Consider the following 26,198-nt stretch of genomic DNA (forward strand, 5'->3'; position numbering starts at 1 on the left):
CTTTCTCCCGTTTTGGTTCTGCCACACTGGCCCACTTGGACTTTTCTTGGGTTTTCAAACTCAATCTCTTTGCAACAGGCCCTCCCTGCCGCATTCCTCTGAGAAGGACCTCCTTTCACAGGAGCTTGGCCTCATGTGGCACCCGCGTCCAGACCTGTGGAACGTGGCAGACATAGTGATTTGCCACAGGCTGTGGTGAACACGACTAACCAGGCTAGAGCTCCCTCTACGAGGCAAGCCTATGCCCTAAAGTCGAGTCTGTTCATGAACTGGTGTTCTCGCTGAGAAGACCTCCGAAGATGCATGATCAGATTAGTGCTCTCCTTCCTGGAAGAAAGGTTGGAGCGTAGGCTTTCATCCTCCACCTTGAAAGTGTATGTGGCTGCTGTTGCAGCTCACCATGATGCAGTAGATGGCTGCTCTTTGGGGAAGCACGATCTTGTTGTTAGGTTCCTGAGGGGTGCCAGAAGGTTAAGATCCCTCATTGGGACTCTCTATTGTCCTGGCTGGCCTTCAGAGAGGTCCCTTTGATCTGGTGGAGTCAGTTGTCTTGTCTGACATCACTCCTGATCACACTCTCTTCCATCAAGAGGTCAGCAGAAAGGGAAGGCTGTCTCCAAACAGAGGTTGGCCCACTGGATAGTGGATGCCATCACCTTGATACACAACCCATAAAACACTTTCTAAATGTTCATTCGTTTATTAAAAATAATCATGAATATTTTGCATGATTTTCTCATTAAATTTAGTCTAAAAATAACATTTATGGAGTGGGACTTGGGGCGTAAACTTGATAAGATGAGCGGCGCTGTGTCTTCTGCAAAGACACTTAGGCGATTGCGCGGTTAGAATGATCTCGGTGTTCTGGATTCGTTTTTATTAGTTTAGTCAACATTTAGCAGTTGAATGTTGAATGTTGGGTTTGAAAATAAAGAAGAAGAAGAAGAAAATATATTTTAGTTTTCTCGGATAGTAATAAAATTAGTTCAACTAACGTTTTTCCCCTTAGCATTTTGTCATTTTTTTTTTTTTTTTTACAGTGTAGGCAGTGTTCTAGATTATTACATGTGGGGTTTTAGGTCGGATAATTAGCACCTCTGTTTTTCAGAATTTAATGTTAAGAAATTACTTGGCATCCAGTTTTTATACGACGACTACGCATTCTGTTAGATTCTCAATTTAATGTGTTTCAACTGGCCACAAAGAAATAAAGAGCATCATCAACATAACAGTGAAAGCTAACACCATGTCTCCTCATACACCACACATAGTCATGCAATGCTAATGTTGTTGACATTATAATATAATTTGCATGGTTTGATATGATATGAGCTCACCGATAGTTCGATTTAATCACCATTGGTAGTGCAATTTATTTTAATCCTTTTTTTTAAACTTGGCAGACTTATGTAGGTTAAAATCTGTGATTTCTAAGCAGAGTCTCCACGGTGACTGACAGTCACACATACTCCTCAAAACATTGATTCATCTTCGCTCAACTCAATTGTCCACATAATTGCAATTGCAGGTTTACAATCATGAAATAAACTCTTTTTTCCTTTCTTCCAGACAATCTCAATTTTGATTTCTGCTTTTCAGATATTCTATAAGCAAAGTGATGAGAGAAAGACTTGGTTTGAGGCTCGTGATTTCTGTAAAGCCATCGGTGGTGACTTGGCAAGCTTCCACGCTCACACAACAAATGGGCAGGTTAACGTGAGTGCTCATGAAACGTTTTGTACTGGTATAATTCTATATTATTATTTGTGACACAATGATCATTTTTTAGGGTACACCAAGAAACTCCATAATGGTGGGAAACATGTTTTTATTCTGCAGGTTAATGCATGGAGACCCGGCATGGATAGGTTTCAGTATGCTTGATGGTAATTCTGGTTTTGTGTGGAGTGATGGAACCCCTGTGAGTGTTTTCTCATTGCTGCTCATATTTTTTTTACCCCTATTCGTGACACTTTGAGGTAAAATTATGACGTACAGTTGTGTTCAAAATAATAGCAGTTTATTTTTAAAAATGAATAATGCTTTGGGTGTATTGAAATTAGTTGAAGTATAAAAGGAGGGTCCTAGAAAGCCATAATTGTCATTATTTCAAAACAGCCCAAGACAGGGTGATCAAGATTGGGTGTGTGTAAAAATGATTGGTTAACTACGAAGTTATCCTGCTTTCACCCAACAATTATAAATAAGAACAACAGATACTGAGTTGATATTTGAGTTGGAATTATTTTAGGTGCTTTCACACCTGGTTCGTTGTTTCGAGCATGGCGTGTTTTCCCCCTTAACTTGGTTTGTTTGCACATATGTGAACATGGAAAAAGCGCTCGGAATCGTGCAAAAACAATCAGTCGACTGAAAACAAACTCTGGAGAGGTTCAGGTGGAGTGAGAAAGCAATCCCATCCAACGAACCGATGAACCAGACTATATATAATCGCAATGTATGATGATGTGAATATGTCTTCTTTTTAGTCTGATTTTGATAACTGGGGATACGGAGAACCAAACAACTACAACAATGACGAGCACTGTGCAGAAAGCAGCCTTTATTATGGACGCTGGTGGAATGACCGTGCTTGTGAATACTATAATAATTGGATTTGCCAGATACCAATAGGTATGCATGGATAGAATTATGAATTAAGTCATAATTTGTTCTTTTGATTCTTCCTTATCTTTATTTCTCTTGCTTTGTTATTTAAAACTACCACAAATTGTTGTTGTTTTGTTTTTTTGATTTTTCATATCATTTTCATATCTTCTGTAAGATTTTACATTTTTATGTTCATTTAGTAGGAAAAAAGTGAGTGACAATTAATTTTATTATTATTATTTTGTATTATTTTTTTTTTTTTGAGAGAAATGACTTAACCTATAAATTAAGTATGTATAATGCATAGCTCACGCAGCATTGATTTATACGTTATATTCTGACATAACTAGATCCATACAATATGCATGTGCATCCACTTTTAATATGCACATTAACAAGTGCCCGCCCAATTAGATAATTCAGTATTCTTTTTTTAATCCTTTTCTTTTCTCCAATAGGCACAACTCCCAAACCACCACCAACTTCTGCAACCCAGGGTAAGGATATTTCTGCATATTCATTATTCGATTTCATTGTTCCTTACATTTACTTCATTACACAACTGTACTGTTTTCCACTGTCTTAACAAGAAGAAAAAATCTCATCATATAATAAACTATTTATGATTATATAATGTAACCCTGCTGCTAGTGGACACACTTTTATAACATTCTCATGGACATTTAATAATTAATTTTTTTAATTTGGTATAACTCTTTTTTTTTTTTTGTTTACCTGTAAAAGAAAACCTGCCTAATAATTATGCAGATCTTAGTATAAGGTTAAATTTTTTTGTAACAATCACATATAATTTATGAATAATTAGGTAATACTTTACAGTAGGATGTCATTTGTTAACACATACGTTACAGTATTTCAGTTTTATTAAGATTTATGTGCTGTAGAAGTATTACTGGTGGAATACATTGTTATTATTAAACATTTAACACTAATCTACACTATTTTAATGTATCTGGGACAATGTGAGAGATTATCAAACTCAATATATTGTTGTAAATATTATCGACTCTCCATGGACACTTTGGGAATAGAATCACCACACTATTTTTTTTATATGCTTAAGATATTGTTTATCCTACTAATGATTACTATATAAAACGCATTGTAACGGGGGAAACTCATTCAATTACTTGTTACTGGAATAAAATAATGCTGTTAATAATGCTGTTTATTTATAACAATGTTATTTCCATCACCCGTTTTGACTGATTACTATTAATATTTTTAAAATGCTTGTTAAATGAGTTTAAATGTAAGAAATATTGTATACATGTAAAATAAAAGTTATGTTAAAAGAATAGTTCACTTTGAAACTAAAATGTGAAGTTTATCAGCTTACCTTTTTTTCTTCATTAGATTTTTAAGTTAACCCATTGTATTCTGTCGTTCATATAATGGTCGGTATAGGGAGCTTTCTCTATGAGAGGAAAAAAAACATGCACAAAGAAATCCAAATTAAACCATACCCCATCATAATGATACACTGAAAACCTAAGACATAAACAAGCGATTTCTGTGAGAAAACAAACTGAATTTATATGGTATTTTACCTCTTGTATATGCTAAAAATTTGGTCTAATAAAAAAAAGACTTTTTTTACGGTTGTTTCTATCAATCAATCAATCAATCAATCAATCAATCACTTTTATTTATATAGCACTTTTAACAACACAGAGTGTATCAAAGCACTGAACAGTATAAAATATGAGAGTACAATGATAGGGATGTATGGATTTAAAAAATAGAAGTGTGTTGGTGTGTTAAGTGTAGGCTATGTTCAAAATATGTGTCTTTAATCTAGATTTAAACTGACAGAGTGTGTCTGCTTCCCAAACAGTGTTAGGGAGATTGTTCCAGAGTTTGGGTACTAAATAGGTAAAGGATCTGCCGTCCGCAGTCAATTTTGATATTCTAGGTATTATCAAATGGCCAGAGTTGTGAGAGCGCAGCGGACATGCAGGACTATAATGTGATAAGAGCTCTGTTAAATATTGAGGAGCTAAACCATTCAGGGCTTTATAGGTAATTAATAAGATTTTAAAAATTATCTGATGTTTGATAGGGAGCCAGTGCAGTGTTGACAGAACCGGACTAATATGATCATACTTCCTAGTTCTAGTAAGTACTCTAGCTGCTGTTTTTTGGACTAGCTGAAGTTTGCTTATCAAGCGTGCAGAATAACCACCCAATAAAGCATTACAATAATCTAACCTCAAGGTCATAAACGCATTAATCAATATTTCTTATTATATAATATTAATTATATTTTCGAAGGAAAGATTGCTGTCAAACAGCACACTTAGGTTCCTAACTGATGATGAAGAATTAACAGACCAGTCATCAAGTGTTAGACTGTGTTCTAAATTATCACATGTAGGGTTTTTAGGTCCAATAATTAGCACCTCCATTTTTTCAGAATTTAGTATTTAGAATTTAGAAGTTACTCATCATCCAGTTTTTTATATCAATTACGCATTCTGTTAGGTTCTCAATTTGGTGTGTATCACCGGGCTGCGATGAAATATAGAGCTGAGTATCATCAGCATAGCATGAAAGCTAACACCATGTCTCCTGATAATGTCTCCCAGAGTTAACATGTAAAGTCTGAAAAAAAGTTTCTCTCTAGTCTGCTCATTTTGTAGTGTTTTACCACAGCTGTCATTTTTTTTGTCAGGCAGTAACATTGGTTATGCGATCATATTTCTAATTTGAGGCTGTATTCTGACACCCAACATTACAAGAAGATGATATTTTAAGCTCCTTATGTAGCCGAATTTGTGTTGTTTTGAATGAGCTTCCTCATTTTCCCTTTGTTTTGCATCCAGCTAGTGCTGACATAATTGTGATGTTGTTACATATGATGGCCTGGTTTTACGTCCCTCAGAAAAAAAGGCCAATCAGAAGAGAGGCTCATAAATAGTAATTAGACCAGAATCGTTTTTGGACAGCATTAAAAACATAATGAGATGTTTTTTGTTACTTATACCACAAATATATATTCTAAAGGACATCATCACCTAAAATAAAACTCCAAAAAGGTGTCCAACGTGGGAACTTTAAGCTTTCCACTTTGCTGGCCTGTTGGCCCAAAAGGCCGCCTCAAAACTTGCTCCAGGCGGGGAGACCTCAGAGATCACTCCAGATGCTGCTTCAGTTTGGGAGCCTTCAGAGTCCACACCAAATCCTACTCTAGTCTGGAAGGCGTCAATGTCCACTCCAGAGCTTGCCCTTCAGGGCCTGCTCAAGTCCCTCCCAAGGTGGTGGCTTCTGCTGCAGAACCTCCTGAAGTTTCTCTCAAGTGGTACTTATCTTCTCCATCTGCTCTACCTGCTCCTACCTTGTGGGTCCGCCCTGGCTTTCTGCCTTGTTGGCTCCACTTTGGCTTCTTGGTCTACCTCTGGTTCCAGTCGCTCTTCTACTGCACATGCCTGGCCTGCTGTCCTTCCACTTGGTCCACCACAGTTCCATCTCCCTCATCCGTTATGTAACAGCCTTCATCTGGTGTGCACTAGATGGCCTCCAGAGGCTGTCTTCTGTGTGAGCACATGGCTTATTGTGTGTTCGTTGGTTCCATCTGCTCTCCTGTCCCATCACCTCATTGTTTCAATAGTTCCATTACCTGCTACTTAGTGTTTGCTGTCATATTCTGGTTCATCGTTGTTTTTAGTACATATGTCATATGTATTATTGTTGCCCTTAGCTGTGCTCTATCGGCCTGCCTGGCTGTTTTCCCCCTTTGAGGTAGTTTTTGTTTTTGTTGTTGTTGTTGTTGTTTTATTTATTTATTTTTTATTAAAAAGCCCATATTTCCTGTATCTTGAGTCCTCGCCTCATCTCCACCCTGACAACATCTTTTGACTAGATCTTTTGAATATAAGAAAGCAACGCATTAGAATTGGTAACACTTGTTAACTATTAATTATGACTTTTCACCTTAATAAATTCTTAATTTGCTGTTTATTAATAATAAGGTACTTGTTAAGTTTAGGTATTAAGTAGGAAAAGGGATAAAGAATAAGGTATGTGCTTAATTAGCACTAATAAATGACTAATATTCTAGTAACCATAAAAATAAAGCATTACCAAATATTACTATTCACCGGTCAGAAGATAACTGAGAACATTGTGCAGCCTTTGCTTATCTGATTAATAAAAATCACACAATTGTAAGTGAAGACAATTAGAAGTAATGCTCTTTTTATCTTACAGGGAATTTAACAAGACATCTGATGGCTGGACCATGTTTAACGGCAGTCAATATTTTATTAATGAGGAGCTCCTACCCATGGAAGATGTTTCGATCATTCTGCAAGAAGAATCATGCAGATCTTGTTGTCATTTCTGGTCGAACAGAGAGAAAATTTATATGGAAACAGGTACTTTTATTTGTTTATTATGTGTTTTCATTGTGTTTTAATTTTGATATTTGACATGAATTATTGTTTAGACCAGTGTTTTTCAGCCTTTCCCAGAGTCCCCCTGCTTTTTGTACGTCTCGCTCATTTAACACACCTGATCTGGTCCTCAAATTCAATTAGAAGGCCTTTCAAAAGTGCTGATAGGGCTAGTATCTGCCGTTATTTAACAGTTGTATCAATCCAATTGTCTGCACATTCTAGACATGCTCTAAGCTCGATTTGTGAGGTTAAAATTAAGTTACCTCAGTGAGAACACGAACACGGCTCCGGTGGAAAATTGACGAGGTAAAACTTTCAGATGACAAGCAGCTCATTTCTCCGTTACTGTAAGTTACCGAAAACAATGCATGAAAGCAAGTAACACACGGCAGACGTGCATTTGTGTGGCAGAGTGGCTCTCTCTTGCACTGTATGACGTGATAGACAACTAGTTGTCCAGTCCTATTCTGTTCGTACAGCTCTAAAAAAACAAACTGTGTGTGAACGTAACCATACTGATTCATTCAAACAACCATTCTTGAGACATGGGACAAATCAGGTTTTAAATGTAAAAAATACAAATATTTGACATTTTAAATGTTGTGAGGGATTGATAATAGAATGTACTTAACACAATTACCCCCAATTAAATTTTCTCATTATTATACCAAATGACTGTCCTCCTACAACATCTAAAACGGTGTGTCCACAGAGAGGAGTTCAATCATTCATATGCTTTAAAATTTGTAAAAATGTTTTTTAATGATAAAAAGAGCAAGCAACAAGCAACACTTGATAATCTCATATCAAAGCAAGGTTGTTTTTCAGACACACACGCTTGCCACAGTTCACTTCTGCAGAGTACATCACTGTCAGACAGCCTCTGCTAAATTGTATAGTTTTAGAATATTTTCAAGAAAAACTACATGTTTCTTTGAAATAAATTCTCAGGCAAGGGAATAAAAAAACAGAAGCCCACTTATTGTTTCTAATGGCTTTTTACAGCAATGCCGCACAGCTTAAGACAAAGAGTAGCTCAGATGGAAACATGTTGTCATAGAAGTTTTCCTACATCATAGCATAATTATTTGAACAGAGCTACTGATAATGTTTTGTAGATATCTAGGAAGTCAGAGAATCAATACTACATTGGGTTGATGGTGGAACTGGACAAATCATTTAGGTGAGTACGAAGGACACTGTGCATTAACTTATTATGCAACACCATCACCAATAACAGCCTTTGCAAAGCATTGTTTAAGTGAAGTACATTTGTGCTTGTTTTATACTTGGATTTTTGTTGTCTATTTGTAGCTGGGTGGATGGTTCACCCGTTGTTTATACATCATGGGATCAAAATGAACCAAATTTTGCCAACAACGATGAGAACTGTGTTACCATTTACAAGAATATGGGTAAGCACTCTTCATCATAAATATTCTTTTTTTGCATGTGTGTTGTCAGTGCACGCTATATCACTTTCATACCTTAAAACAAGGGTATATAAACCTGTTTCTGACTGACTTTCTTCAACTTAACCTGACATACCTGCCTGGAATTTTATAGTAAGCCTAAATATCCTGATTAGCTGGTGGAGGTGTATCTACTTGGGGTTAGAGCTCCAGTTTGTACCCCCTGGCTTTAAAGGTGTATTTTGCCCAAAATGTAAATTAGCCTCTATTATACTCAACTGTGAAGCATCTTAGGTGTATGTATTCTTTTTTCAGACCAATCAGAGTTATAATAAAAATTCCCTTGGATGCTCCAAGCCTTTTGATTGGACTAAGCAAGAAAAAAGTGTTTACATTCAAAATGTGGATATTTGTCTTTCAAAAACACTTTTGTCTTACAAAAGTCCTTCATTCAGCTCCCATAGTCATGTGAGTGACTGTCGTGATTGAGGGGTCTGAGGCGTGCGGATCCATTCGCAGACTTTTATTCGATAAAGGCATGGCCAAAGCAGGCAGACGTCAAAACACAGCAAACAGGAATATCAGAAACAAAATCCAAAAACAAGCAGGGTCAGGCAGCAAACAATCAAAAAACCAAAAGTCAGGCAGAGTCAAGTCCAGAGAATATCAACCCGAGGAGCAAGGCAAGAACAAACAAGGCTTAGGCTAACTATAATGCTACATGCCAGAGAAAGGCCTGCTTCAGAATTTATAGTCAGCTGTTCATGGAGAGGTAAGTGCAGTTGCTTCTGCTGGCTTGGTGTAACAGTGACAACAAACACTCGCTAGTCCCACTGCATGGCTACATATATATACTCCACCTTTAGGGTTTACGTGGCAGCCATTGCGGCCTACCACACTCCCTCGGAGGCCAGTCAGTGGGCCTAGTGACACATTTCCTCCACGGACCTTGGCCTGAGAAGCTTATGCTAAGTGCTTGAGCAGGATGCTATTCCATAGCCTAGAGTCCTCTGATCTCCCCTCTCCTTGGGGGTCAAGGCTTACAGAAGTCGGTCTTGAGGATACAGGTCTCCGTCTACTTTAGCCACACTTGGCCACCTTCTCTCCTCGTGGTGCTCAAGCCGTGAATAGAAGCTGAACCCAGTTGCACTCCAAATGCTTCTAAAGCTTTCTGGCCCATGACATCACCCAGTTTTGACGTCCTGCCCTTCTATTGGACAGATTACACACATATTCAGAGCGTGAAGCTGAAGGCAACCCCCCATAAGCGTCCCTCGAGGAACCATGGTTAAATTCGTGGAAATACCTAGAAATGTCTTACATGGTTTCCTGAAGAAAATCACTTGAAGGAAAGCACTGAACAATTAAGCAGATTGCGTTTATATTCGGGCCTCGTTTGCTTGCTTATGTAAACAGTGCATCATGATATTTAATACTTAAACATATTAAGGCACTTTTGTTTTTACGTTTTGTCACGATGTTTAATGATTAAAATATTGGCCCTCAAAAATGTGATGTTTGTAGAAAAGAATAAATAGTTGTTGATTCTTCTGGAATTATAAAATGAATTATAATTATTGGTAACACATTACAGTAAGGTTACATTAAATAATATTTGTTATGTATTACCCTAGTACAGTGGTTTTCAAACCTGTCCTACAAGTTAAATGTGAGAATGTTTCTAATAGAGTGGCTGTCGAAATGTGATGGTAAATTTGAAATCAGTCTTTTTTCTGAATGCCATTATCAGTCTCTCTCTTTCTCTCTCTCTCATTCTCACTATTTCTTCTGCTGTTTGATCAGTTAGGAATGCAAAATATATTCGTAGTTTTTAATTTACAGCTATAAAGATTTTAGCATTTATTCATTCTTTTTTATTTTTGTTTTTTTAAGGATTCTGGAATGATATTAACTGTGGTGTGCCACTGCCGTCTATCTGTGAAAGACGTTCTGACTTTGTTAACGGCACCGTGTCCCCCATCACTGTGCAACCTGGAGGCTGTACTCCCGAGTGGAGCCTGTTTCAAGGGAAAGTAAGAACTATTGTAAAAATTAAATAGATAGATAGATAGATAAGCAATTTAAAATTCAGCTTTGTTAAAAAACACAATAAGCAGCTTCACATTCTAATTCAAAGCACTTCTATTTTTTTAAATAGTGTTACAAGCATTTTAATGAGAAGATAAAATGGCATAATGCTCGGGACCAATGCATTTTGCATGGAGGCAACCTGGTGTCCATTCTGAGTCACGAGAGCAAGGTGAGTATTTTTACTTGGGATATATATTTGCATTCACATACAAAACATGGATACTTTGGATATTCAGGTGCCCCCATAAAATACCCCTTGGTTTGAATTTTGATCCAAAATATCTCTGGCATGGTTCACAGTAAATCATTTAAACTGTTTCTGTGTAGCATGGTTGATGGCTCCTTTTCTCTTGTCCTTTTGTCATGAAGTACTTGTAGTTTGCTTGTTTGTTTTACTCTTGTTTATTGAAAAGAGGTGGTTTGGATTCAACAGAACTCTCTGAGTCAAGGAAATGTCAATTACAGAGCTCTGATCTTTTAAGCATGTGTACATCCTGCGAGATATTCAAGGGTAGTTTGGCCAAACACCCAACATCTCACAGCTTGCACCCTGAAGGTCCACGTATCTCTGGTCCACAGTTCACATTCCAACCTGGGTTACACTCAATCGATCCACTTGTTGTTGTTTTTAACGAAAAAAGGTTAAAGAAAGGAGCAAATGTGTAGCCTAACAAACCACCTCCGCACCTATTTCAACCAGCGCAGATTTTGTCGTCTCTAGTAGTAGTGATAGTGGACTCGCCAACTGGCGGACTTTCAATTTTCGAACAACCTTACACACATGCTATAGTTAATCTAAGCCGTGCATTGAGCGACAGATATTATGGGAGTGGCTTGGTGGAGCGCGGGAGATGCAGATAACATGATCTTGACCCTTAAGAAACTTTAATGTCACATAACAAATCTTTTTCAGAGAGAAAATTCAATGCAATGCTAATTACAACATTACAATCAAAATGTAAAGCATACGCAAATACTAGAAATTGTGAATATTAATTATAGGGAATCATGTAAAAAAAGAAAAAACAATTAAATTAAATAAACAGTACATTTATCTACTATACCATTTATGTACTTTTGTTTCCTTATAAAATTCTATAAATTTTTTTGTCAGGTGTCTTTTTAGTTATGTGATGTCATCACTTTGCCGTCTTGACTCCAGCCAATCACAGCGCAGGAATTTTTTTTTTTGCTTTTTTTTTACAAACTAATTTAACTAGTTAACAACAAAAACAACGTTACAAGGGATTTAGAGTAAGATGTTAAACATAACATATATAATTATATAAGTAAATAGAAAATATCAAGACAAAAACTAAATGATGATCTTACATATGTAAACAATAATAATTACAAATAAAATGCATTACATAAACGTAAAATGTCTACTTTTCAGTTTGACTTAAGTAGGGGTAGGAAACCTCATCTAAACTCTGTATCTCTGCTCACCGATGATTCAATAATCATATTTAACGTCTGGTATGTTTTAACTGCTTTTTTTTTCTTTTTAATTTACATAAAGAATCTGCTTTTTTTTAATCAGAGCAGAATACAATGAAATTGTTTAGAAGATGTAACTTTACACTTACGAATATGACCTTTTCCAAGCAAGCACAGGATTTTAACAGCTGGGTAAGCCATCCTTGAGATACCTTCCGCTTTTGAGAGCAAGTTAAGTCCCTTTGAAGCCATCTGTTAAAAATGCTCTTTGTTTTCTGTAGCTTAGTGGTAAAGTTGTCATCTTATATCCTATATGCTTGACCTTATATCCGCTGATGACGATTTTATTAGAGGCATGAACAGTATTTTTCACTCTTGTCTGTATTGATTTGGAGGCCTGAAGCTCTAGATCTAGTCCTTCCAGAACACTTCCAGAAAAATACACGTATCTAAGGCTGTGTATATAAATTCATGTTCAATAGAGTCTAGGAACAGAATAATGGCACCTTCTTCAATAAAATCTGAATAATTTATCAAATCTAATACGAGGTGTATATTATTAGAAATATGTCTACTCTTAATAAAGCCTGATTGGGTTATTGATATTGATATTCCCTCTCTCTCTCTCTCTCTCTCGTTTTCAGCATTCCTTACTACTCTAATGCTTAGTTCAGATGATGATGTATGGATTGGATTAAATGATATCAATTGGGAGATGACATTTTTGTGGACCGATGGTAAAGGTGTCAACTACATAAACTGGGCCAAGGGTCACCCTACATCAGAGCCTTCTAGGCAATACTACACGGAATCAAAGGCAAGTATTCACACCATTGCTATTCAAATGCTATTCAGCGTGTATAAATATTACCACAATCTTCAACTTCTCTCTTTCGAGATGAGATGTTTTATCTGAATATACTAAATCTTTACTGTTCACACCTACATAAACCGCACTCGCAAGTTAATCGGTGTTTCTATCTTGTGGAACAACTGATTAGTGCAAAACAAATTCAATGTACATGTGTGAGCTACCCATTTTGCGAAAATCACAGTATCTATGTACTACTCTGGCAACGAAACTCATGTCACATGGACTGCATGCTACCCTTTAAGTATACATAAAAGTTAAGGATACTTTCATATTTAATAGCTTTTAACAGATGATTGCCTAGCCTGGAACCTGTTATTGTAATGGTTCTGGACATTTCTGTTGTTTTTCATGCTTTATGTGCTCTCTATGCTCCTGACATAGCTTGTGCTTATTGCACATTAAATGAAATTGCTTTGCGTCTTTTTAAAGATGCCGTTTTGGCCGTGTCTGACGATGCCTTAAAAGTAGACAATACCGTCTTTTTGGTATTTGTTCAGATCGCTATATGTGAAGAATAATGCACGGCCATCTTTTTATTATTATTATTTTTTAATGAGCCGTTGTACAGCCTTCGTAATTGTTTTCTGAACTGTTTCTTTCAGGTCGACTGTGTTGTCATGGTTAGGACCCTGAGAGGATAACAGGTGTGTGGAAAGACAAGAACTGCGAAGAACAAAAGGTTTCATCTGCAAAAGAAAACAGGTTGGATCAATGATTAAATCAAATCTTGGCAAAATTTTTATCTGAAATAATGCACTGTTTACAGCTCAAGCTAATCTCTGCAGTTTAATGTTCAAAGCAGAGTACTGGAAAGCAGGCATTTTTTCACCAGGTTATCGCTTATTTGACCTAACCGTATGCTAATGCTAACCTATGTGTTACAGACTCTCAGCTTGCTCATCCCGTGACAACAGCATTGCCACAGCGTTTCTTTACACTGGCAAATGATTCATACAAGGTTCAGATGGAGAAGATGAGCTGGGATGAAGCTAGGAGACAGTGTAAAGCAGATGATGGTGACCTTGCCAGTGTGCGTAATTCCATCAGCCAGGCTTACACCATCCTTAGAGTCAGCAAACTTAAGGAGCCTCTGTGGATCGGTCTTAACAGCAACCTGGTACAAATATTTATACAATGTATACAATGTCAAGCTAGCATAACGTGCGTGTGACTGTGCTCAAACGGGTAGCAAGGTTTTGCCATGTAATAAATGTTCCTAGACCAGTATTCACGTGCGTCACGGCATAATGCTGTAAGATTTCGAAGATTATTGAAGCTGGTCTTCAACAACATTCTCATCCATGTATAAATTGCCTCTAAATTTAGGTACAGGTTGTGGTTCAGATCAAAAATTAGGATAAGCGTGAAGACTTTTGACAGGGATGTTGTTCAGGAATGTGACAAAATCATAGTCACTGCAATGGTGAGACGTACTGATAATGTCAGGAATCTTAACAGTGAAATTTGTTTGCTTTAGACGAGTGGTCAGTACCGCTGGGTGGACAACTGGTTTTTAAGCTACAGTAAATGGGCCATAGGCGAGCCCAAAAATAATTTAGCCTGTGTATACATCGACACGGACGGTGACTGGAAAACTACAGCGTGCAGCGACAAGTATTATTCCCTGTGCAAGAGATCCACAGGTATTTCATTCAACATTATGCCGGCAATAAACATTAAAATAATGTTAAAAATAAAAATGCTTTAAACAACTGAATTTCTAGTTCAAGACAAAGTTGATATGCTAACATCTTTGCACCGCCCCAAAGTCATTGCTCCTACAGATCCACCTCAGCTGCCAGGGAACTGCCCTGAGTCAAAGAGGCATAAAACCTGGATCCCTTTTGGAGGACACTGTTATACCTTCATGACCATTAGGTCTGAAAACTGGGCCCATGCCACTGTGGAATGCATGAGAATGGGTAGGCATCACATAGTTTGCTCAAGAATAAATGTATTAGTTTTGATTGAGTGTTGATCTATTTATATATTTGCCCGTTTGTCTGTCTGTCTGTCTATCTATCTAGATACTCAAAACTGAGTATCTGCGGCGTAACAATGTTTTCATTTGAAGAGAGGTCACTGTGCATCCCTGAGAGTGAAAATGCAAGATCTGCAATTGCGTTTGCATTATGTCGCCCACGTATGGAAAAAAATGCAATCGAAAAATACAGTTACAAAAATGAATGTTGTTCTTCAAATCAGGTTCCGCTCCTGCAGGTGGCACGTCGTTCAATTATAGCCTGTTTTCAGAGCAGCCGGAATAATTCGATGTCAAAAAAATCGTTTTGAAGGCAGATTACAATCTAGAAAGAATTATATGAAACACACGTGAATGCAATTCAATCATATTCCAGTGCTTTTTCCGTTTGACGCCTGAAAAAGTCCTAAATAACCCTTTAATAAAATTTGAGAGAGTACTTGTGTGAGAGTATTTTTTCTTTTTCACAATGTTTGATTGAACCACTTTTAGTGTGCTTTTTTTGATAACTGAAAAAAACTAATAAGACCGATTTCTCATTTTTAGGAGCATCACTGGTGAGTATCGAAAACCGACTAGAATCCGTGTTTATTAATCGGAATATCGAGATGTTGCAGGACGGAATCCAGTCATTCTGGATCGGCATGCACCGCAGTCATATTGGTTAGAAATGTATTTCATATATATTTTATAATACATTTAATTCAAACAAACGATACTCAAAATGATCTCAGAAGCGCCGTCTGATATGTGTGTGTGTTCGTGTCGCAGGAGAGTGGATGTGGATTGATAATATGGTGATAGATTACACAAACTGGAAAGCCCAGATGCCCAATCCTTTTGGTAGCTGTGTGGAAGTCCAGTCACACACCGGTATGTGGGCTAGCACACACTGCAACGATTACAAGCCTTACATCTGCAAGACTCCAAAAGGTGAGTGCTCCAAACTCTGCTTAATATTACAAATGACCTTTCATAAACATGTACAAATGTTTTTTGTTTTTTTCATATTTCAGTTATACCACCAACGGAGAAACCATCTATACCACGTATATATATAAAATAAGCACACATATATCTCTAAATTCATGATCTAGACATATCTGAACGTTCCGCTCTTTTCTGTTTCTGCGTTGCAGTGAAGGTGGTGGAAGAGGCGTCCCACGGCTCCGCTGGCATCGCAGTAGGGGTCGTCTTGGTCATCGTTGCCATGGCGGGGCTCGTCACGTTTCTGTTTTTTAAGAAAATCCCCAGGCCTGTGATCGGAGAACGTACGTTCGACAACAGGCTGTACGTCAATTCCGACCTCATCCGTTCTCCGGCCACAGTTGATACGAAGGGACTTATCGCTAATATCGAACAGAACGAGCACGCTTAACACAAACACACACGCACTCTCACACACGGACAGACAGCGACGTGCACACACACACACACACACACACATCGCTGCGTCTGGGGAGGGCTTATACAATACATGTGAAGAATATAAGCCCACCTGAGTTCCAGATGTTTGAATACTCTTTATTTTATTAAAAAAAAAACATTGTTGAGCTGTCATTCCAACTAATTAAAGAACTGATGATAGTGGACAGATATGGATTACAGTTTTAGATAGAAATCTGTACAGACTGAATACGTTTTATATATGATTCCTTGATAAGAGTTCCTGTAACCTGTTCTTTGCTTTATAAACATCTGCAAACATCTTTCTTTTCACTCCTTTCTTTGAATAAAGATTTTATTAAAACACACTACATCTCTCTCTCTCTCTCTCTCGTGACAATGTACATGTCGCTGTGTGAGTTTAATGTGATTTTATGGAATTTAAAAGTGTATGATGACTTTAAAGGTCCGTTCAAATTTTTATTCTTTTTCTTGAAAGATTAGGTTTCTGATGGCTCCTTCCTTGAGCAGATAAACTATAGATGAGGCTAGATTTTGTCATTTTAAAGTTGTAAAAATAAGTTTCTTTTGTTTTACACAGATTAACGTAAAGTGATCGGTTTTTATTCGAAGTCTGTTTATGAAGTGTTTGCATAGACATTAGTTATGGAATCAAAAGTTAACATTTATGCACTATGAACTAACAAATAATTCATTAATAAATGTATTATTCATTTACATATTTAATACAATAATATTAACTAAAGGAACCTCATTGTAAGGTATAACTGTTTTAATACAATAATTGACTGATCCAGTGTATTTGATTATTAAAATGAATACAAATACAGGTTCCCAGCTCTGCAGGTGCATCAGTTTAACATGTTAGTAATATTTCCTCATAACATTTTTAATTTGTTAAGGACGTTTTGTTCACGTGTTGAAAACCTAACCTGTCTGCTGACACGAGAATGTGTTTTGAAGTATTAAAAACATTTTGATAAAGCTAAAATTACATTAAACGGTCCAGTTTAACGCCTTTACCGTCAACCCCATTTACTTGAAGCGTTGTAATTGATGAACACACGAGGTCTGAGCTTCATTGGGGTCATCAGGTGAGGTGGAAAAAAGGGATGTTTCTGTCAGAATTAGTTTAGGGAGATATACCACAAACAGCCGCTAGGTGTCATCAAAACGCCGTCTACATTTTAAAAAATAAATAAAAATTTGCAACTTGTCAAAATGGTAAAATGGCATTTTTAACGTATCCTGAAAGCCAGCTGAGATATAGCACATCCAGGTGGGCCAATACTGCAAAGGCGCTTCAAACTGTGTTGTCAGGTTGTGTTTAGAAGTTCAAGAAGATACAGTAACCAGCAATGCATTGGCTCTTTTACCTGAGATTAGTTCACGTCTAGGCTATTTTACGTACGTTTCTCTGTTACAACATCATAATAGTCTATTATGAGATTATATAAGAAAGTACCTTACATCTGGAAGATGCTACAGATTAAAGTATTTACAAATACGATCCATTTAAACGAAATTAATGTGCGTTGTACAGCGATGAACAATGAGAATAATTGAAAATGCGAATCTTACATTTTAAAATAGTTTATTCTTTTTTTCTAAAAAGAAAAATTTGCCGAAAAAACTACATGGTCGTGAAATGATGACAATAACTAAATAACACTGCAATTATGTATGTGTGGGGAGGGGTATTTACTTGGAAATCCTGTTCTGAATCAAATGATTCATGATACGTGATCCGATTCGAGCGCTTCGAATCATTTTGCGAGGCAATGGTTTAACTGAGTCTGAGTTAACTGAGAAAAAATACTCCGTTTATACATTTTCCGTCGTATTAAAAACGCTTCATGACATTTACTCGCCTACGTAGACACTAGTTTAGGCTATATAACCTTATTAAAAAAAAATTTTTTCTCAGAAGTATCACAAATCGCATCCTGTGCCTTTAAGTAAATATCGGGCTTATTTAAATTTTACAATAATTTATTATTCTGCCGTTCTAAAAAAAAAAAAAAAAAAAAAAAAAAAAAACAGCCACAAAAACAAGAAGGTCCTTTAAAAAAACATTAGAAAAAACGCGCAAAAAACATTGAATGCGAATGCGGAAGCGTCGCGTTTTCATGGTAAAATGTATAACGTCAATATACGTTCTGAAAAAATAAAAAAAAAATAAAAGTCTGGAAGAAGCAGACTCGTTGTGTGGAAATATTTTAAAACGATCTGCTTTTCAACGAATCTGCTTTCTTGAGTTCTTATTATTATGTGCTCTTTTCACTTTTTCCTTACCTCTCATTCAGTGTCATATTAAGAGCACTTATGACACTGAACGAGAGTTGAGGAAAGTCTGGTAAAATAACATGAGATACATTTTATGAGGATAATATGACTATAAATATTTTATAAATAGGGTAGAATAAACAGTAGACTAACTTTCTGATAGTCATCCATTAATAATAGGCAGCCGAAATATCACAAACATATTTTTAACAGAATTTGTGTATAGCATATGTGTAAATGTGACTTTTATCATAACTGTAACAATTAAACAATCTGTCATAGCAATAGGACACTGGGTACAGCTGATACATTGTGTCTAAACCATACCCTCAAGTTTTTCCAGATTATGAAAGGACCTTGCATTGCACAACGAAATAAAATGTCTATTTTAGAGCACAGAATAACCTTTGGAATTATTTTTGTTAAGTTATTATAAGGGACATGGTGAAATGAAAATCTCATGTTGGAAAAAAGAAACTTTGCCGGTATCTTTGGAGTGGACAGAGGCATACCTTTAAATTCCCCAAGGTTAAAGAGAACACATGCACACGTGTGGAGCAAAATCACGGCTCGGGGTTCTCGTGCAAGCGAATTATATGAGATTTTTCGAATGCACGCATGTCCCAAATGTATTTAGCCTACCCCTATGTCAAAGTCAAAGGCCTGAAACAAATGTCTGTTTGATATGTAGGTGTCAGGATAAGAGCAGAATACAGTGCATTGGCCTGCTGTGACATACAGTAGTTCATCACAGTTTGCTGAGAACTGAACAATGGACGGCGCTGATAACAGTCTTATCACTTACCGAAGAATACAATCAAGCAATAAGCAAAACTGTAAGTTATAAAATTTCTGTCCCTTTCACAAGAGTATGCATACTAAAACGACGAGCCGCTCCCTAGCTAGAAAATCGGTTTTATGTATTGGGTTCTGACCCCTGCAAGGGTCAAAAAAATCATACCGTATTCAGAGAAAGGATTGCACGTCTCATTAGATTAAACTGAAAAAAGAAATAAACATTTCAGATCTATAGGCGTGTTCGCTGTATTATGAACTGGGTTCTATTTTGTCAGCTTATAGGGAATATATGTATAAATTACATCGTCATTTATAAATGATCATGTCATCTATGGAGATTCTGTTGAGTCTGTTACTTGAATGATCTTTAAGAGGCGGGGTGCCATTGTGTTTCACTAATGAGGGCTCTGTAAGCACCGAGGCCCCACAGGGGTCTTGTAATCCATTGTATGTGTGTGTGTGTGTGTGTGTGTGTGTGTGTGTGTGTGCTTTTCAGACCAGACTTCTGTTTGAGGAGGAGGCGTGGGCAAAACATTCACACGTGTGTGTGTGTGTGTGTGTGTGTGTGTGTGTGTGTGTGAGTGTGTGTTCACTTTGACAGACAGTGAATACGAGAGATGGAGAAGAGGGAGAGAGACTGTGCGAATTGAATACTGTGTGTTATCTGTCAGTTATCTGTCTCTTCTACCTGCTGAGCCAATACAATACTAAGTACACACTGCTTATTTAATGCGCTCCATCAGACAGCACTGTATGTAAGCTTCTGTATTCATAATTTAATCACTGAGGATGTTTTTTCCTCGTCTTCTTTGTTATTCTCCACACAAGGCGACAGTGCGCTTGGGACAGCTAACCATCCACACAGTAATTACAATTAATACAATCCAGCTAAAGAGTATCACATATTTAACAGATATGAATTGCCACACACAGGCACTAGACAGAGGCTGCCTTTGCTAACCCGTGCTAATACACTTGAACTACAATCACGAACTGCTATCACGGAAACAAGAATAGAAGGTTTGCCGCGGTTCGAATTCGAACTGAAACAATAACTGGACGAAAACAACCGAAACTAACGTTATTGTATTCACGCTGAGCTGCTCAAACTAATGAACTAAGCCCATTATCACTCTTAACTACAGCGAAGCCCAACGCGAGCGATGTAGTGCTCGGATGTGGATTCCAGCCGTAAATAACAGAAGAAAGGAATCATTTATTAGTGTAAGCATTAATTCACAAAAGCTGTATGTTTATTGGTGGAGCCATTTTCGCGCCATTCGGATGTAAATTTGACATCCTATTAAGTGTATTCTCAGCTTGGCATCAAAAGACAGCAGGTTTAAAAATATATGCATGTGGGGGTTTTAATTATTAATTTAATTTATAATTAAACGCTAAAATCACATGCACAGCGGTTTATTTGAAACGAATATATATAAAAACGATTAATTTATTAATTTATTAATTTAAATAGAGCGCTTTATTGTTGTTACGCAGGTCTTTTATGATATACCTTTGCTACTTTTAAGACCGCTTTAAAGTGTAACAGCTTTTCATCATAATCATCAGGAGATCGAATTAGTCTCCAATTAACAAATGCTCAATCACGTGGGTCCCGTGAGCCAGATGATAAAACAATACGCTCGACTTCAATTCGATTAGCTCCAGTACCATTAGACTGTCTAACATGTATTATTCTCAGATCGTATCGATTAACGAACGGCCCTCTCTTAGCTTTGTCAAAGGCAGGCCGCGGGTTTCGCTACTTCGAGGGCCAGACCGTAAGATAAAATCTAAACCTTGATCATTGCGGTCATTGAATTAACTGCGCGGCTATTTCTGATCAGACGAGTCTGTGTTTAATCAAGGTGTCAAAGCTTTTCATGATTCTATTATGGCTGCCATAGCTGACTGCCCTGCCCGAGGGCATTTACAAGCGGCCCGAATCTCTCACAACACGAGGGCAACAGGTGCACCAGACTCGCCTGTTCGGCAGTGCGCCATTAGTGTAAATGAATTTCAAATGTACACGAAACGGTCTATTAGGCCCGCGACACATCCATAACGATTTTCCTTCGAGTGTCAAAAATAATTGTATTCAAAAGCAGGGGTTTTAAAGACGTTTACACAATACGGACTCCAAAAAAAAATGCCTATGCATTTTATTATTTTTTTTAATGATTTCTTTGTTTCAATCACAAGTGTTCCTGTTAACTAGAATTTTCATGGATGTAAATTATGGTATCTTTTAGTTATTTCTGTTTGCTGCTTTAGCAGTATATGATCATCTTTTTTTTTTTCTCCGAAAATGGATATTTAATAAAAACGCACACTCACCAGTAAGAAATAGAGCACGCTAAACCGCAATTTAAAGACGTGTTTATTCATTACAGGTGTTTTACCAATTGTATACTTTGCATTGTGTTCCGATTGATTGCATGTGTAACGAACTACAGTAGCCTATTTTTTCTGTACTGTACTTTTTGTTGTTTTTACATGGCTTTATAAAATGCAACGAATTTTATTTGATTTTTTATATGCATTTCGTTTGCAGCATGAACACCGGCGTTATCACCAAGGTGAAACTTCTGGCGCTTCACACCTTTAATCCACTCCTCTGCGCCCCTATTGGTCCGCCGTCCTTTTAAAGCCGCTCTTGATCTTTGATGTGCAGCGGGGAGAACGTCTCACCGGCCGGAAGAGAATGTACCTCGACCAGATGCTCCCAGAACTCGAAATGGACTCCACGATGATGCTCGATCAGCAGTGCCGCTACGCGCCGCATCAGGAGAAAGAGCGTCGTGGCGCGTTTCATTGCCCCGCGTCGGGTCCATCAAGCCCGGTGTCGATAGAGTCTGAATCCAGCTGCTCCAGCCCGGAGACTAAAGCGCCCGTGGAAACTCGAGTGAGACGTCCTCTCAACGCGTTCATCATCTGGACCAAAGAGGAGCGCAGGCGCCTTGCGCAGCTAAACCCTGACCTGGAGAACACTGACCTCAGCAAAATACTTGGTGAGTGACACTTTTCCTGTAATTACGCTTTTAGAAATAAAGGTGCAAAAGCTGTCACTGCGCGGTACCTTTCAAAAAGGTACACTTTTGTACCTGTTAGGTTGTAATATGTACAAACTTGACAGCTGTTGTAGCTTTATATCTGCCAGTGTACTTCAGCTCTTGTTAAATGTACTTTTTCGTATATGAAAACTGAAAACTTTGTTTAAACTAAAACACTTTTTGCTTGTTCGTCATAGGTAAGACGTGGAAGGCCATGTCTCTGGCAGAGAAGCGTCCTTACATGCAAGAAGCAGAAAGACTACGAATCCAACACACCATTGATTATCCCAACTACAAATACCGGCCCCGTCGACGAAAGTGCAGCAAGCGTGGAAACAAGACGGCTTTAAGCGAGACCGTCGGTTCTCCCAACGCCTCTTTTCACCTCAGCTATATGCTGCGAGGTCAAGTCGCGCAGAAACCATACGATCAAATGAACCCCTACGAGCTCCCGCACGGTGGGTTTTCATTTGAAAACCACTCTTCATCGTACCGCTTTGAAGCAACATCATCAAATGGAAACACGACGTTCCACAGCGGCGCGACGTTACTGAACTCTTCTTCTGTTCATCTGCCCCTGGCTGCTTACTCAGAGTCCCTGCTGTATTCACAGCATTCTATGCAACAGAACGGGGGGGAACTCTGCGATCGGTGGGGAACGGAAGTGTGCGCGTGTGTGCTGTGTTTGGGTGGACCTTCTCTGGAGTTCTACCTAGAACAAGTGAGATCGGACATGTTGGACCAGCTCGACCGCAGTGAATTTGACCAGTACCTCAATCCGGCACTGCCCGCGAGCCACAACGAGCGGCCATAAGCACAAACTTCGAATGCTGCTGTCCAGAGACTTTATTTTCTACCTCCAGTGCGATGAATTCTTACTGCGATATTTGTATGTATATTAAATAGCGTTTATTTATATGTAACGCAAACGTTACTGCTCATGTTCAACTTTACTTCAGTGTGTATTTATAAATTTGTTTTTTTTTTTACTTTACTTGAAAAGTTGGCTTTTTCGAATGATATAAATAAACTATCTGTCAACATGGCACGAAGATGTTATTTAGTGAGTTATTTATGATTAGCATGCTAGCTGTGGGCTAGCAGCATGCCCGCAAATCTTAAAAGCAAAACACTATATTTCTACAATAAATATATAAATGAATCAATCAATAAATAAAGCCACAATCATCACAGCTAAAAACATTGATATTAATAAAAAATACCATCAAATTATATTTACATAACAAATAAAGTCCTGTATTCTGATTGGCTGAGATGCTTTCAACAGCAGGTTGCTTATCACTTCTAGATGGGACATATTTCTCCCAATGAGAAAGCCAATATAATTTAAATATTTATGTTAGTGATTTTTAATTTGAAATACTACTCTTCTTTGTGTGCTGTTACAAAGATATTACACGTGGTTTGCAATGCGGAAATGGAGAATTAAAGTTGTACGTTAAAAAGAAACTGAAGTAAAATCAAGAATCTGTTTAATTCTCTTTACAAAGAAAACATTTCCAAAGTTCTCACTGGCCAAAACAAGTGGGTTTTACTTCTTTGTAACTCTATCCGCTGTCAGCCAAACCCGTCCTCATCCCGCCTGATAAAACGTCAACGCCCAGGCCAGCTTAAAGTGGGTGAGAGGCAGTGTGCTGTAGAAGTCGCCCTTTTAATCATCCGCCGAATCCCTTAAATATTCGTTCAGTGGAATAGTCTCGAATGCACCGTTCAAGGAGATGTGTTTCGGCTGGATGGTTAACTCGGCGTAATGTCAGCTCGACTGCTCTTTTCCAGTCTTAAATCGATAAATCTAACAATAATCTATAATAATAAGAAAGGTAAATCTAATTTAAAAACAACAACAAAGCACTGTAGGAAGAGCTTGATGAGCAGCAGACTAGCCGGAAGTGATTACATCAAATTCTGTACGGTTCTCAAATCTGATTGGCTGATACAGGCAGTGGTTTGAGCTAACGAATTACAAATACTTGCGCTACAGTAATTAGTTAGTTACAGTTTCGCAAGCGCCACGTTCTCCCAATAGAGTCTCACGACCGATTCGTATTTTACGAGATGCTAATTCGTTACGACCTCACTTGTGAGACTGTGTAGGATTTGTCTAAAAGCCCAGTGAGGTGTAAGTCATTCGTACTAATTCATGGGAATTGCCAGCTCGTAAAATACGTACGATTTAGCAAAAAATCGTATGAATTGGCGTGAGTGAGTATATACGAATCGGTACGAATTATACCTCGTTCCCGTGAGATTGGGGTCACTTGTTGTTACTTTTGATGGGTTTTAGTGCATGATGTAAGCCACGAAAAAGTGTTTTGGAGGCCTACCTACGATGCTTGTAAAAAATGAAGGATCAATGCACCTTAATTGATAACCTGTGGCGTAATGTACTGCATTGGTCTCAGCTCGTGATATAATAAAACTGCAACTTATGCAACTTATTTGCAACTTATACATGCATTGCATTTTTCTTACAAACTGAATAATCAGAATAAACAATTCGAGTAAATGTAGGTATGGCACGATGGAACAATGGCTTCTTCTTTTTTTTGCCTTCATCAAACCCATGTCTGAGAATCTGCTTAGCTGGGTGTTTTTCACATCAATTTACATCTGCAAGCTTCATTTTTGAAACTCTTCATACTAAGTAGAATGTGACCAGTTTCTGAAAGAGCACGTATTCGAAATAGGATGCCTATAGCACTCTGGTTTCTGTCCTTATTCCTAACAAGCTGGAATAATTTCAAATCATTATATTGATCCAGAACCTTGAGACATGCACTGATGCCTAAACACTATGTGTCTGAAACTTCATTAATAACCATTAATGACTCAGCTAATTGTTGCACTTGACTTAAGTGATTATTTAACATACCTCTTACTCGTGTCACTTCTAAAAATGTTCTGTTCTGATCTGCTCATACGGTACAGCCCCCCAACGGACACATCAGATGCTGTGTGAAAACCAGGCGTACGTTTGTGAAATGATATTCAGCAAGTCTTGGAAATGATGATCACAGCTGAATTGAGTGACACGCATTTCACAAACACAAACACAAACAAGCACCTCTGCTGTGCATATTCTGTGTTTCAGAGCAGCTCAGTTCATTTCTCATCGTGCTGTGTGAAATACAGACTAAACATCTACGAATACAGTGACCTACAGCAGTCCTGAATCATGAGTTAGACACATACTGATCCGGAAACAACCCTTGAATGTGTGCTTTTAGAACATCTAAAACATCACGTTTCGGCTTAAACACAGTTCTGTATAGTTACCTTGCTGCCAAAATGAACATACAGCAGCTGTTTCATCACAGATGCTCACCGAAGAAGTATGTTTTAGAGAGGTTTGTGAGGATCAGTGGTTTTTATGTAACTTATCAGACGCCCCAAAAAGCTTGTCCTGACAGAGGACCTGACTTACGCAAGCTTCCTTCAGATTGTGGAGTTTCCACACAATTACAATGGTTTCATTTTTCATTAATTTATCATCTCTTTTATGAATACTTTTAAGAATGATTCTGAGAGGAAGGGGGCCTTTGAGTAAAGGAGGTTGAGAACCGCTGTCCTAAATAATTCACTGTCAGAGTGCTTGAATGTAAAGCAATGTGTATTGCCAGCTTCAGCTCAGACGCCTTAAACAGTTATGGCGCTGTCAAACAAAGTACCAGTTTGACTTTAAAAACAATGCCACAGTTTTGAACATATTTTTCTGTCTTGCTATGATTCAGTAGATCACTACGATGTGCTTGATGGATACGGCATGTGACACACGTTGTATCCAGTCCTTCTATCAGAACACGC

The 26,198-nt window shown here is 37.8% G+C and overlaps 1 protein-coding gene and 1 pseudogene across 1 annotated transcript; both read left to right on the forward strand.

Annotated features, from left to right (window-relative positions):
* Positions 1-16,580, forward strand: part of LOC122347995 — a 28,020-nt pseudogene extending 11,440 nt beyond the window's left edge.
* A 5,444-nt stretch (positions 16,581-22,024) lies between these two features.
* Positions 22,025-23,187, forward strand: sox32 (SRY-box transcription factor 32). Its single transcript, XM_043243226.1, has 2 exons — positions 22,025-22,331; positions 22,571-23,187. Exons 1-2 carry the CDS (start codon positions 22,025-22,027, stop codon positions 23,185-23,187), a joined length of 924 nt encoding a protein of 307 aa, XP_043099161.1.
* Positions 23,188-26,198: the final 3,011 nt, after the last annotated feature.

This window comes from Puntigrus tetrazona, chromosome 7 (genome assembly GCF_018831695.1).
Source record: "Puntigrus tetrazona isolate hp1 chromosome 7, ASM1883169v1, whole genome shotgun sequence".
NCBI classification, from domain to species: domain Eukaryota; kingdom Metazoa; phylum Chordata; class Actinopteri; order Cypriniformes; family Cyprinidae; genus Puntigrus; species Puntigrus tetrazona.

Bases quoted from the DNA above. Each gene is read 5' to 3' on its own strand.
- sox32 (XM_043243226.1), top strand. From the start codon at position 22,025: ATGTACCTCGACCAGATGCTCCCAGAACTCGAAATGGACTCCACGATG. The intron at 22,332-22,570 runs GTGAGTGACACT...TGTTCGTCATAG, and splicing joins TGACCTCAGCAAAATACTTG to GTAAGACGTGGAAGGCCATG.